A 15,819-nucleotide genomic window follows, 5' to 3' on the forward strand; every position below is an offset into this window, starting at 1 on the left:
TATTGGACAGCTTTGGTATAGAAGGACAGGCACCAAACTAATGACAGCAGCTATTACTGAAAGGAGACTAAGATTGACAGGGACAGTTAAGAACCTTTAACTTAACTGTATTATTATGAAATTTATAAAAATATATTCATATTACTTAGATAATCAAAATTAAATTATAAATAATTCTTACAAACTAAGAAAAACAATGCAACAGAAAAACAAATATAGAATACAAACAGAATTTAAAGAATAAAATATAAACGTCCAATATATAAAGAACTCAACAAGTAATCAGGGAGATGGAAAGTAAAAGACCATAGTTGTTTTTACCCATTCAACTGGCAGAAGTTAAAAAGTTTAATAGCATATGTTAAGGAATTTGGGGGAATAAATTCTCTCATACAGTAATGATGGCAGAGCCACTTCAGAAGGCAATTAGCAAACCATATTAAAATATAATATAAACACATTATGATCTGACAACTGAGAAATATTTGCATAAGTTCATAAGACCACATGTACAAGGATGTTCTCTGCAGGATTGTTTTTAATAAAAATCCTAAATAAATCATGTTATATTCATACCATGGTATATCCTGCAGCAATTAAAAGAATAGGTTCATCTATATGTTCTAAAATGAAAACAAGTCTCCAAAGCATACTAGTGAGAGCTGCAAAGTACTCTCAGCATGGAACAACTCCATCCAAACCCCTGCACTAAGAGACTTGACCAACCCTAGGATGGCCTCTAGCAGCCTAAAGGCCCCAACCTAGCCTCCTTGTGAGCTCCATTCTGGAAAAGCTCAGAGCTATCAAAAGAATTTACTGTTTGTTCTAGCTAACACCTGACCCTAGGCCCCTGACCTCCCTTTGGTAGGGCATTTACTAAATCTCCCACAACTCAGGAGTGTCTTTCTCAAGGACCTGAAAGTCATTCCTTTGAAATGTAATTATCAGGAAGAACAGAGCCAAGGCCTCCCAGTCTTAGTGAGAAGATAGAATCCTAACTTTGATAACTGCTAGCTAGCAGACAGAGCTGCCCTAATCTCATTTACACAGACTACCTTTTGTAATTTTTCACTTCCCTGACTCTACTTGAGCTCCCTCTTTGACTCCCTCATCCTCCCTTCAAAAGCTGCACAAATCAGAATGGAGGTCTTTACCCCACTGTCAGGAGTTAATGAATAAAATCTGCTTCCACTGCTTTAACTAATGTCTGGCTTTGTTTATCTTTGACATTAGTGAATGAAAAAATCAAGTTGTAGGTAGATATATGTATACTGTATGGTATCATTTATTTGAAACACACCATCCACATCAATAATACCAATTTCTAGGGGCTTCCCTGGTGCGATAATTATTATTATCGCAAAAAATAATAATAATAATACCAATACAGGTAAAATATATAAGAGCCTAGCTTTACCTGTAGTATTTTAGATAATTTACCTGTAGATAATTACCTGTAGTAATTTAGATACACCATATTAACAAATTGAAGGAGAAAAACCATATGATCATCTCAACAGATGCAGAGAAAGCTTTTGACAAAATTCAACACCCATTTATAATAGAAACCCTGCAGAAAGTAGGCATAGAGGGAACTTTCCTCAACATAATAAAGGCCATATATGACAAACCCACAGCCAACATCGTCCTCAATGGTGAAAAACTGAAAGCATTTCCACTAAGATCAGGAACAAGACAAGGTTGCCCACTCTCACCACTCTTATTCAACATAGTTTTGGAAGTTTTAGCCACAGCAATCAGAGAAGAAAAGGAAATAAAAGGAATCCAAATCGGAAAAGAAGAAGTAAAGCTGTCACTCTTTGCAGATGACATGATCCTATACATAGAGAATCCTAAAGATGCTACCAGAAAACTACTAGAGCTAATCAATGAATTTCGTAAAGTAGCAGGATACAAAACTAATGCACAGAAATCTCTGGCATTCCTATATACTAAGGATGAAAAATCTGAAAGTGAAATCAAGAAAACACTCCCATTTACCACTGCAACAAAAAGAATAAAATATCTAGGAATAAACCTACCTAAGGAGACAAAAGACCTGTATGCCGAAAATTATAAGACACTGATGAAAGAAATTAAAGATGATACAAGTAGATGGAGAGATATACCATGTTCTTGGATTGGAAGAATCAACATTGTGAAAATGACTCTACTACCCAAAGCAATCTACAGATTCAATCCCTATCAAACTACCACTGGCATTTTTCACAGAACTAGAACAAAAAATTTCACAATTTGTATGGAAACACAAAAGACCCCGAATAGCCAAAGCAATCTTGAGAACGAAAAACGGAGCTGGAGGAAACAGGCTTCCTGACTTCAGACTATACTACAAAGCTACAGTAATCAAGACAGTATGGTACTGGCACAAAAACAGAAAGATAGATCAATGGAACAGGATAGAAAGCCCAGAGATAAACCCACGCACATATGGTCACCTTATCTTTGATAAAGGAGGCAGGAATGTACAGTGGAGAAAGGACAGCCTCTTCAATAAGTGGTGCTGGGAAAACCGGACAGCTACATGTAAAAGTATGAGATTAGATCACTCCCTAACACCATACACAAAAATAAGCTCAAAATGGATTAAAAACCTAAATGTAAAGCCAGAAACTACCAAACTCTTAGAGGAAAACATAGGCAGGACACTCTATGACATAAATCACAGCAAGGTCCTTTTTGACCCACCTCCTAGAGAAATGGAAATAAAAACAAAAGTAAACAAATGGGACCTAATGAAACTTAAAAGCTTTTGCGCAGCAACGGAAACCATAAAGAAGACCAAAAGACAACCCTCAGAATGGGAGAAAATATTTGCAAATGAAGCAACGGACAAAGGATTAATCTCCAAAATTTATAAGCAGCTCATGCAGCTTAATAACAAAAAAACAAACAACCCAATCCAAAAATGGGCAGAAGACCTAAATAGACATTTCTCCAAAGAAGATATACAGAGTGCCAACAAACACATGAAAGAATGCTCAACATCACTAATCATTAGAGAAATGCAAATCAAAACTACAATGAGATATCATCTCACACCAGTCAGAATGGCCATCATCAAAAAATCTAGAAACAATAAATGCTGGAGAGGGTGTGGAGAAAAGGGAACCCTCTTGCACTGTTGGTGGGAATGTAAATTGATACAGCCACTGTGGAGAACAGTATGGAGGTTCCTTAAAAAACTACAAATAGAACTACCATATGACCCAGCAATCCCACTACTGGGCATATACCGTGAGAAAACCATAATTCAAAAAGAGTCATGTACCAAAATGTTCATTGCAGCTCTATTTACAATAGCCCAGAGATGGAAACAACCTAAGTGTCCATCATCGGATGAATGGATAAAGAAGATGTGGTACATATATACAATGGAATATTACTCAGCCATAAAAAGAAGCGAAATTGAGCTATTTGTAATGAGGTGGATAGACCTAGAGTCTGTCATACAGAGTGAAGTAAGTCAGAAAGAGAGAAACAAATACCGTATGCTAACACATATATATGGAATTTAAGAAAAAAAAATGTCATGAAAAACCTAGGGGTGAAACAGGAATAAAGACACAGACTTACTAGAGAATGGACTTGAGGCTATGGGGAGGGGGAAGGGTAAACGGTGACAAAGCGAGAGAGAGGCATGGACATATATACACTACCAAACGTAAGGTAGATAGCTAGTGGGAAGCAGCCGCATAGCACAGGGAGATCAGCTCCGTGCTTTGTGACCGCCTGGAGGGGTGGGATAGGGAGGGTGGGAGGGAGGGAGACGCAAGCGGGAAGAGATATGGGAACATATGTATATATATAACTGATTCATTTTGTTGTGAAGCTGAAACTAACATACCATTGTAAAGCAATTATACTCCAATAAAGATGTTAAAATGAAAAAAATAAAAAATAAAAAAATAATAATAATACCCATTTCTACAGGTAAAATATATAAGAGCCTAGCTTTACCTGTAGTATTTTAGATAATTTTATGGGGAGAAACGTATTTAGATACATTAATCTTTTTTTTTTTTTTTTTTTTTTGCGGTACGCGGGCCTCTCGCTGCTGTGGCCTCTCCCGTTGTGGAGCACAGGCTCCGGACGCGCAGTCTCAGCGGCCATGGCTCACGGCCCAGCCGCTCCGCGGCATGTGGGATCCTCCCGGACCGGGGCACGAACCCGTGTCCCCTGCATCGTTAGGCGGACTCTCTCAACCACTGTGCCACCAGGGAAGCCCCTAGGTACATTAATCTTAATGAATGCATTAAGTATTCTGAGGAAAATGTACTGATGTCTGCAACTTTAAAATTCATTTTTTTGAAAGTAAGATAGGGGGGACCCTGCTGTGGCTACGTCCAGTCACGAGGGTCGGACGACAGCTGGGTCGGCGGCGAGTAGCCTGCAGCATTTGCCCACTACTGCAGCAGCAGTCGCGATGAGTTTGCCCCTCAATCCCAAACCTTTCCTCAATGGATTAACAGGAAAGCCAGTAATAGTGAAGCTTAAGTGGGGAATGGAGTACAAAGGCTACCTGGTGTCTGTAGATGGCTATATGAACATGCAGCTTGCAAACACAGAATACATAGATGGAGTATTATCTGGACATCTGGGTGAAGTTTTAATAAGGTGTAATAATGTCCTTTATATCAGGGGTGTTGAAGAAGAAGAAGAAGATGGGGAAATGAGAGAAGAGCATCTTTCGGGGGGAATTTTTTTTATATATATTTGTAGACAATAAAGATTTGTTTGTTTTTCAAAAAAAAAAAGTAAGATAGGGACTTCCCTGGTAGTCCAGTGGGTAAGACTCCACGCTCCTAATCCAAGGGGCCGGGTTCAATCCCTGGTCGGGGAACTGGATCCCACATGCATGCTGCAACTAAGAAGCCCGCATGCCACAACTAAATATCCCGCACACCGCAACTAAGACCTGGTGCAGCCAAGGTAAATAAGTAAATATTTTAAAATAAATAAATAAATAAAAAATAAAAGTGAGATAGACTGATGGATGAATAGATATGCAATAAAGCAAATACAGTAAAATTTTAATTCTGGAATCTAGGTCGTTGGTATATGGGTAGTCAATGTAAAATGATCAACTTTTCTTAATGTCTGAAAATTCTACTATGTTCAAAAAAGTATCTTTAAAAAAATAATAGCAGCTAATATATTTTAACTCTTTAGCTATTAAAAATGTGAGAAGTTTGAACAAAGCTAAATTTCTAAAATAGAATTTAGATAATTAGATCTATTAAATTTAATAAATAAGGAATAACTGTGGGTAGGAGTGATTTTTTTTTTCTATGAACTACTTGTTAGGCAAAAAGCTCACCATGACTACTGAGATTATTTCTATATTTTAGGAGATAAAAAAAAAAACAACACGAAGGTAAGGATATTATGCCTTATTAATCTTTGTCTTAGCCCAGGTTCTCTGGCAAACAGGGCCTGAAGCAATGACTAGAACGCTGAGGCTTTACTTGGGTGTTGCATATACAGGGTATCAAGAGTGAAAAAAAAATAAACTGAAGCAGGGAACTATGTGAAATGGTGGCTGGGGGACTTCTCTGGCAGTCCAGTGGTTAAGACTCCGTGCTTCCACTGCAGGGGGCATGGGTTCGATCTCTGGTCGGGAAGGCCACGAGGTCAAAATATAAGTAAATAAATAAATACTATTTTTAAAAGTGCTGGCTACGTCTTTACAACAAGCTATGAAAACACAGAGTAGGTCACTTGGCAAATGCATCCACTTGGTACTCTTTGGAACATCTCCTGATAGACGACAAAAAGAAACCATTCCTCAGAGTAGATCATGGAGGAAAATGTGGAATTTATCAGGCAGGTTCCCTCCTGTCTCCCATTTCCCAGTGGCCAAGCTCACCCCACTAGGAATAAACTCTACCGCACTTTCAGCCTGTGTCATCCAGCCTCCACAGGGGCACAGGGTGCTACCCCCAAGCCCTGGTGTGGTGTGTCATCCACCAGACCCTCTCAGAGTGTGTGGTTCATCGGCCCGGTGGGGTGGTGGCCACCGTGAGGTGGTGGCTCAAGTGAGGCAGCACAGTGCGGTACAGTGAAGCAGTCAGTCTAGGAAGCACACAGTGGCAAGAGAATCTGAGAAGGCATATATCACACTGCAATATGTGAGGAAGATGACACTTTAAAAATCTGCCACATAAAAACAGGGTTAAAAGCCAGGGTGAATCCAAACCCTAAGAATCATTCTGAGTTATAGCATTTATATCTCATACTTCAGCACTGTGCTTTGGTGATGATACCCTGTAATGTTAAGCACTCAAGACAATCAAAACCGTGAATTCCCTGGCGGTCCAGTGGTTAGAACTCAGCACTTTCACTGCCACGGGACTGGGTTCAATTCCCTGGTCAGGAAACTAAGATCCTGCAAGCCACATGGTGCAGCCGAAAAAAAGACAATCAAAACCTAGGTTAACAGGGATCTTGAAAACCCTTACAGAACTGAAAGAAGTCTAAGAAGGAAAAACTCAGTGCTCCTGATATGTTTCTCCTTTACTTTCATACCACTCCGACACCAGCTGGGTGTTCTACAATTCAACTCAATTATGACACCATCTATCTGGAGATAGCATCACATCCCACAGGTTAAGGGCTCAGTCCCACAAGACTGCTCCCACACCACTTCAGATGCCTATCACAAGTCCAGGTTGTCAGCTGTGCTTCTGACCAATCGGCTATAAATCAGAGGTTCCTAGGACCCCCTCCTCAGGTTCAATTAATTTGCTAGAGCAGCTCACAAAACTCAGGAAAACAGTTTACTTACTTTTACAAGTTAATTATAAAAGTATATGATAAAATTGGGAGATTGGGATTGACATATATACACTAATATGTATAAAATAGATAACTAATAAGAGCCTGCTGTATAAAAAAATAAATAAAATTAAATTAAAAAACAAAAAGTATATGATAAAAGATGAACATTCAGACAGAAGAGATGCATAGGCAAGGCACAGGTAAAAGGCTCGGAGTGTCTATGCCCTCTCTGGGCACCACCACTCTCTCAGCACCTCCATATGTTCACCAACGCGGAAGGTCTCCAAACCCCGTACTTTTGGGATTTTTACAGAGGTTTCATCACATTGGCATGATCAACCATCAACTCCATTTCCAACTCATCTCCCCTCTCTGGAGAATGGGAATGGGGCTGAAAATTCCAAGCTTCTAATCATGGCTTAGTCTTTCTGGTGACCAGCCCTCAACCAGGAGCCCACCCAGAGTCACCTCATTAGAACAAAAGACATTTCTATCACCCAAGAAATTCCAGGGGATTTAGGAACTCTGTGTCAGGAACTAAGGTCAAAGACCAAGTATTAGAAGAAAAAAAGATGCTCCTAAAGCTCTTATCACTGAGGAAATTACAAGGGTTTTAGGACCTCTGTGTCAGGAACTGGGGGTAGAGACCAATACAGACATTTTCTATTATCTCAGAGTCAAATTATGAAAACTTAATCCAGCCATGCTATGTGAATCACAGACCTACTCTATACAATCTAAATTTACATACATTTTCTTTAAATAGCTCCCAGCCACCTATTAAGGAACTCAGTTTGACCAAGTCTTATCTTTGGGGTAAAAACATTGTAAGCTAAAGGGAACTAGCCTTTTGTTAAATTTTGTACACTAAAAATGTTGCTAAAGCTATTCATCTTTAACTTAACGTTTTTTCACTTAATCATTTTTCAGTATACTTAACATGGGTGTTCCCCCTGCAGGTAGCAGCAAGGAAATTTTGGTGAGATAGCTCCCACGTCCAAGGAAGGGCTGGAGAGTGTGTATCTGATGATTCTTCAGAAGCCACTTAGGCTTCTTCTTCACTGAGGTACAATAGGTCTAAAGTTAGGAATCCCTCTGGACACAGGAAAGTAACTCCATATCAGCACAAAGTTAAGAAACCTTATTTAACGATTATGAGTAGGGACCATCTACATATCATCAGATTGACAAGAAAAAGGAAGTATGTGGTCCCAGTGGTTGCTGGTATCTATCATTTAACATGAGGAGAACCAGTCTAAGAATGAAGCCAATCTTGTGGATGACAGGAGTAGACAGAAATTGGGATCATAATGACATCCTTTAAACTGCTACATCAGTCAATCCTAAAGCCTGCAATTTCCAAATATACATGCTAATAAAATTCAATTTTATAATCCAGTATTTTTAACAATACTTGAACCAAAAGAATATTAACTGATATTTTAAAAATTGTTTCCTTTCTTTCCATTGTGCTTATCCTGTTTGCCTATTTTATCCTGCTTAAATCACGACTTCACACTTTGTTTTTATTTTATTTTTTTAACATCTTAATTGGTTTACAATGTTGTGTTAGTTTCTGCTGTATAACAAAGTGAATTCGCTATATGTATACATATATGCCCATATCCCCTCCCTCTTGCGTCTCCCTCCCACCCTCTCTACCCCACCCCCCTAGGTGGTCACAAAGCACAGAGCTGATCTCCCTGTGCTATGCAGTTGCTTCCCACTAGCTATCTATTTTACATTTGGTAGTGTATATATGTCAAGGCTACTCTTTCACTTCATCCCAGCTTACACTTTCCTCTCCCCGTGTCCTCAAGTCCATTCTCTACATCTGCGTCTTTATTCCTGTCCTACCCCTAGGTTCATCAGAACCATTTTTTTTTTATATTCCATATATATGTGTTAGCATACAGTATTTGTTTTTCTCTTTCTGACTTACTTCACTCTGTATGACAGACTCTAGGTCCATCCACCTCACTACAAATAACTCAATTTCGTTTCTTTTTATGGCTGAGTAATATTCCATTGTATATATGTGCCACATCTTCTTTACCCATTCATCTGCCAATGGACACTTAGGTAAATGCACATACCTTGAGACCTTTGATACTCAAAGGTATCCTATGAATACATTCTCACATATGATTATAATATACAGCTATTCATTGTATCTTTGTTTGTAATAAGAAAAGATACCAAGCAACCTAAATATCCATTAATATGGCACTGGTTAGGTACATCTGGCAAATCCACACAATGGAATATTATGTAGTTTTTAAAAAGAATGAGGTAGGGGAGTTCCCTGGTGGCCTAGTGTTAGGATTTTGGGCTTTCACTGCCATGGCCTGGGTTCAATCCTTGGTCACGGAACTATGAGATCCCGCAAGCCATGTGGCAGGGCCAAAAAAAAGAAAGAAAAAGAAAAAAAAAAGAATGCAGGAGTTCTAAATGTACTGAAAAAAGATTTCAAAGGTAAATCAAACATTTATAAATTAATTATAAACCAATAAAATTCAAAAATCACATTAATTTAATGACAGTGTTATTTTACTGAAATTAAACTGCTAATCACAATATAAGTATGGTACCAAAAGATTTGGCACATACAAGTCCTTTTGTGTCCAACAAGCCTCTTCTCCAATACAGCATATGAAGGCTCAATTCTTTGACTGTCCTTAATCTGAATATACGAAACCTCATTTGGCAGGAGTATACCCCATTCTGTCTACCTCTGTTCTCATCTGCTGACATGAAATCTTGTAATAATACTCATTTAGGGCTTCCCTGGTGGCACAGTGGTTGAGAGTCCGCCTGCCGATGCAGGGGACACGGGTTCGTGCCCTGGCCCGGGAAGATCCCGCATGCCGCGGAGCAGCTGCGCCCGTGAGCCATGGCCGCTGAGCCTGCGCTTCCGGAGCCTGTGGTCCGCAACGGGAGAGGCCACAACAGTGAGAGCCCCGCGTACCACAAAAAATAATAATAATAATACTCAATTATAGGGCTTCCCTGGTGGTACAGTGGTTAACAATCCACCTGCCAATGCAGGGGACACGGGTTCAAGCCCTGGTCCACGAAGATCCCATGTGCCGCAGAGCAGCTATGCCCTTGTGCCACAACTACTGAGCCTGCGCTCTCGAGCCCACAAGCCACAACTACTGAGCCCATGTGCCACAACTACTGAAGCCCGCACGCCTAAAGCCCGTGCTCCACAACAAGAGAAACCACAATGAGAAGCGTGCACACCACAACGAGTAGCCCCCGCTTACCGCAACTAAAGAAAGCCCGCGCGCAGCAACGAAGACCCAACACAGCCAAAAATAAATAAATAAATTTATTTAAAAAAAAAAAAATCAAGCAGCACTTAAAATAAAAACTCAATTATATGGTGGCCAACCGAAAGATCCAACATAGGCTTATATACTTTTATTCATATTATTTAAAAGAAAACACAGAATTCTAAGCTTCTCTGAGAATTTATAAACCCCTGAAAATATGTCCGAACATCTCCAGGGACCTAAAAATCATTAGAAAAACACTTATCTCTCCAACAGAGGTTTTATCACTCCCTTTTTATATCTTTAATCTTCCCCTCTTCAATATCTCTTTCCTCTCAACCGACAACATACTACCTTTAAAAACAACCAAAAAACCTCTATGGTTCCCTGCTATCCCTCAAGATACCACTCCTTCCCTTCAAAACCAAATTTCTTTATTGATTTACATACATTATTTATTTACATTCACTGCCTCCATTTGCCTGTCTCCACTCATCACATATCCATTACAATATGGCTTTTGTTCCAAACACTTTCTGAAACTATTCTCTTTTAAGTATTACCAATACTTGCAAACTATAATGTTCCAGCAGCTTCTTCTTGACTTCCTGACTTATCTGAAGTACTTCAGAGCCAAAGGGCTTAGCCAAGGGACTCAACTACAAGTTTTTCAAGATCCCTTCCATCAGTCATAAAATGTTTTTGAATTCATACTGTTTGACTTAAAACCCGAACAAGAGAAAGTTCCTGCCTTTGTATGCCACAGTTTAGTGAAGGAGACTCTGGTAAATAGATAAAATATAAAGAGTATAGCTGAACAGCCTGAGGGAGAATTAATGGTCTCATCTTACACTTCATCACAATGAAAAGGAATCAGAAAGAATGAAAAAATTTCTTTGTTTTTCTAAAGAATGTAAATATAGCCGGTCAGAAGGTCTAGGGCTCCCTTTATTAATTTCCAAGGACTGCTATAACAAAGTACCACAAACACTTAAAACAACAGAATTTATTGTCTCACAACCTGGAGACCAGAAGTTCAAAATCAAGACGTCAGCAGGGCCATGCTCTCTCTGAAGGATCTGTGGGAGAATTATTCCGTGCCCCTTTCTAGCTTCTGGTGGTTGCCAGCAATCCTTGGTGCTCCTAGGCTTGCAGCTGGATTACTCTGATCTCTGTCTCCACTGTCACAAGGCCTTTTTCCCTCTGTATTTCTATGTCTCTCTCCTCATAACCAGCCATTGGATTTGTTAGGGGAACCACTGACCAAAAACTGCCCACCCTGGCCAGGCACCACAGTAACCATCTGCATGAGCTGTTTTCCAAAAGGAGATCCTGGTAAGGAACATGGAACTAACAAGCCACCACCAACCGGAAGAATTCAGGAGAAGTCAAAAGGAGACACCAGCCCATATGTCCTACCAACCTCCCAGAATCCTCCTCGCTGGACTCCTTCTTGGCTGAGCCATGCGTGCACCACCAGGAAGGACCCTGAGTCAGAATGATCGGCCGGAGACTACTCCAGAAAGTAATCCCATCACCATAAAACCCGGGACTGTGAGCCACGTGGCACAGCAGTCCCTCCTGGGTTCCCTTTCCCTCCTGCTCTCCACGCGGGTGCTCCTTCCCACTAAAGTCTCTTGCTTTGTCAGCACACGTGTCTCCTCGGACATTTCATTTCCAAGTGTAAGACAAAAGCCCACTCTCGGGCCCTTGGAAGCGGTCCCCCTTCCTGCAACAGATTTAGGGTCCACCCTAATCCAGTATGACCTCAACAGACTTGATGAGACTTGAAGTGCGCAGTAAAATTCAATAGAGTGAAAATGTACTTATTAGGGCTCTTTTGGTTGTTAAGAAACCAAACTTAAACCAGCTTAAGTAAAAATGGTTTTCCTGATGAACTAGATATTAAATATTATGAATTACTGTTAATCTTGTTTGGTGTAATAATGTGGTTATATAGGAGAAAACATTTATTTTAAGATATACATGCTGAAGTATTTAGAGGTGAAGTGGCATGATATCTGCAACTTATTTTCAAATGGTCCAGAAAAAAAAAAATTGCATACACGGGGCGGGGCTGGGTGGGGAGGGACAAATGAGGCAGAATGTTAACAACTATTGAATTTATGATGATAACTGGATTATTCTTTCAACCTCTCTATATGTAGGAAATTTTTCAAAATAAAAAGGTAACCGGAAATGAGGACATATTTTAACTGGGACATGCAGGCTTGGACCTGACTTCAAGGTGGATTAGACCTGGAATTGAAAGAATGTCAAAAGGTGAATATATACTATACAGGTCTTTCATCTCCATACTTTTCTATATACAACATTCCTCTCCAGCAATCACCATGGAAAGCAAGATGTTTCTCACAATGCTCTTTTCCCCAGTTAACCTCTTTCTAAATGAGAGGCAGGAGGGTATCAGGAGGTTGGCACAGGTTCCCCAGTCCAGTGAATGTACTAAAAAAGAGAAGGGATTAAGGGATTAAAGGTTGAGTAAATTAACTCCCTCTTCAATTTATTTTAACTCTTAACTCCCTTCTCATATTTAACAGGGAACAGAATGAGAAACTATAGTAGAATGCAAAAAAAGCCCCAAATCAGTAACATGAAATGTATTATATTCTAGAGTCTAAATATCATTCTCTGGTGAAGAGATTAGCTACCAAGATAGAAAAGAAACAGGCATAGATGGATCATTATCCATCACAGGCTTGACAGTAGAGAAAAAAGTCTGGGAAAATAGGATATTCACCTAACGAAGATGGAAGGAAGAAAAGAGAAAAGGAGGGAGGTAAGGAGGAAAGTAATAAAGAGAGAGCAAATCTGTGAAACAGGGCAGAAGCTAAACTGCCATACCCAGAGCTGTCTCTAGGGATCTCCCTAAATTGATACCACCAAAAGCCCTTCTCAACTTCAGCCTGACACTTGTTACAAATTTGAGAGCACGTAAATGGTATTAAGGATCCTGGCCAGTTGGGAAAAATCAGAAGTCCCTTCTGCCCAACAAGAAATGAACCCATTTATATGTAAAACATATTAATTATCACAAAGCTCTAAAACTTCCTTCAAAAGGGTTAAGCGTTTAAGGCACTTTGTTGATTTGCACTGGTATCTTAAAATAGTAGTTATATTCTATAGACCAGCAAATGAGGCTCCCTCCCTGACACTCCTTATTCAACCAAAAAATAAAATGTTATTTAGAAAAATGTAGTCTTAATGGTGCCTTTCACAGGCCAAATAAACATCCATGAACATCCTAGATAAACTTTAATTACCTGAAAAATACTAATCTCTTACAGATGCAAAAAGAACCATAGCCATTATTTTAACTCAATTCAACTTGTTAAATGCTTGGTTTTCCTGCAATTATATACTTCCATAATTCAAATCTAACTGATTTTAAGTTACTCCAATGGACTAAAATGAATCAACAGTTTTACTCATTTAAAGTTCACCACTCCTTTTAGTGCTGTTAATGCATTTTAAAACTTTTTTAAAAATCAAATCTTTAGGACTTCCCTGGTGGCTCAGTGGTTAAGAATCCACCTGTCAATATAGGGGACATGGGTTCAAGCCCTGGTCCGGGAAGATCTCACATGCCACGGAGCAATTAAGCCTATGCGCCACAATTACTGAGCCCATGCACTAGAGCCCGCAAGCCACAACTACTGAGCCCACGTGTCACAACTACAGAAGCCCACACGCCTAGAGCCTGTGCTCTGCAACGAGAAGCCACAGCAATGAGATGCCCGTGCACTGCAACAAACAGTAGCCCCCACTCACCGCAACTAGAGAAAGCCCACATGCAGCAACGAAGACCCAACGCAGCCAAAAATAAATAAGTAAAAATAAGTAAATTTAAAAGAAAATCTTTAAACACAATTTATTTTGCTACTTGAGGTAAAGACCATTATTTGACCAATAAGTTTACAATGAATAACCTTAGACATATGCCTACTACAAAATGCAAGATTTGAATGATGTGGTTATTAATCCATCATTAAAGATAAATTACGACAACAAAAAATCTGAATTGCCAGCGACCTAGTGGTATTACATCAACTATTTTCAAATATAACATATTCATTCTTGTAAATAATCAATTTAAATAATACTGTAATAAGCTTGGTCAAGTATAAACCTGAACAGTCTTACCTGTATGATGTGGGTCTGATGTTGTCTTTCCAGATGCTTCCAAACAATATTTTTCCCTGTAATTATCCTCATGATTAATTCCTCTAGAACTTTCTTCAGCAGGCAGATTAAAACTGCATATTCTGGGATCATTTTGTGACTGCAAAAAAGTATTCTTATTTGCAGCAACCTAAAAGAACAAAATATGTATTTTATGCTGATATTAAACTTAATTTCCCATATTTTTACATAATAGATTCCTAATTTAAAATGTGAGCTACTAGTTTCTCATACCTAAATAGGGAATATTTAAAAATAAAAATTATAATTTTTATTGTTTGTTTTTTAAGCTACTTTTATTACATAATAAAAGCTGAAAGACATCACAGAATGAAAATTATGCTTACAATTATAGTGTATTTTAAGCAACATATCAAATGAGTTTTTAAACAAGTCAAAATAAGCCATTCTCAGTCAACTGCTTTTTTTCTTGCTAAATTTCTCAATATTAAAAGAAACACTTAAATATTGTCCATTTAAGTGTGATAATGATACCTGCACTGTACTGTTGGTTTAACAGTACCTTATGTTTTAAAGGCAAATACTAAAATATTTACAAATGAAAAGATATTCCTGGAATCTGCATCAAAATAATGAGAGGGGAAGAAGGGGGGAGGGAGCTGGAGAGGAAAAAATGAAGCAAGAACAATTGTCATAAATTGACAATTGTTGAAGCTGGATGATGGGTACATGGGGGTTCTTCATATACTCTTTTCTCTATTTTTGTATATGTATTAGCTTTCTGTTGCTGCTGTAACAAATTACAAGAAACTTAGTGGCTTAAAGCAACACAAATTTATTTTATAATTTTGTAAGTTTGAACTCTCACTTGGCCTTTAATGGACTAAAATCAAGGTAATCAGCAGGGCAACATTTCTTTCAGGAGGTTCTAAGGGAGAAAACATTTCCTTGACTTTTCAAACTTCTAAAAGCTACCCACATTCCTTGGCTTGTGGCCCCATTCCTCTACTTCAAAGCCAGTTCCTCTGCATCTCTCTGCCCCTGCTTCCTTAATCACATCTTTCTCTAACCCTCTCATCTGTCTCCCTCTTCTACTTTTAAGGACCTCTGTGATTATACTGGGCCCATCTGGATAATCCAGGATGACCACCCCCCACCCCATCTCAAGGTCCTTAACATTAATCACCCAGTCAAAGTCCCTTTTGCCACGTGAGGTAACATATTCACAGGTTCCAGGGATTAGGACATGGACATTTTTGGAAGGCCATTTTTCTGCTTACCATAGTATGTTTGAAATGTTTTTTAAATAACAACTCACAATAACAGACACAGTCATCATATCTCTATAAATATTCATTATAATAAATTTCAGAGACATTCAAAAACCTATCTGATAAGATTTTAAAGTAAGTCAGGTGAGGGAGGAGTCAAGATGGCGGTGTGGGAAGATGCAGAGTTAGTGTCTCCCCACAACTAGGGTGCCTGCTGGCCGCTGGTGGGGGATTTTGACCCCCAAGGAGACGGGAGGAACCCCAAGGTGAACCAGTAGGACAGAGGGGTACCGAGGGGGGAGAAG

At 39.1% G+C, this 15,819-nt stretch overlaps 2 protein-coding genes across 2 annotated transcripts in view; one reads left to right on the top strand and one right to left on the bottom strand.

Moving 5' to 3' along the window:
- The window catches only part of RAD54B (RAD54 homolog B), a 99,421-nt gene that overhangs the window by 64,483 nt on the left and 19,119 nt on the right, over positions 1–15,819 (bottom strand). The window contains exon 3 of the mRNA XM_060128118.1: positions 14,244–14,412. Coding sequence (XP_059984101.1) covers positions 14,244–14,412 — 169 coding nt within the window. The remainder of the gene's footprint in view (positions 1–14,243; positions 14,413–15,819) is intronic.
- SNRPF (small nuclear ribonucleoprotein polypeptide F) lies at positions 4,352–4,778 on the top strand. The gene has a single exon (XM_060127965.1). It carries the CDS (start codon positions 4,448–4,450, stop codon positions 4,748–4,750), a length of 303 nt encoding a protein of 100 aa, XP_059983948.1. The 5' UTR covers positions 4,352–4,447; the 3' UTR covers positions 4,751–4,778.

The sequence above is a fragment of the Lagenorhynchus albirostris genome, chromosome 17 (assembly GCF_949774975.1).
Source record: "Lagenorhynchus albirostris chromosome 17, mLagAlb1.1, whole genome shotgun sequence".
NCBI classification, from domain to species: domain Eukaryota; kingdom Metazoa; phylum Chordata; class Mammalia; order Artiodactyla; family Delphinidae; genus Lagenorhynchus; species Lagenorhynchus albirostris.

Coding starts and splice junctions, on each gene's coding strand:
- SNRPF (XM_060127965.1), top strand. CDS start 4,448: ATGAGTTTGCCCCTCAATCCCAAACCTTTCCTCAATGGATTAACAGGA.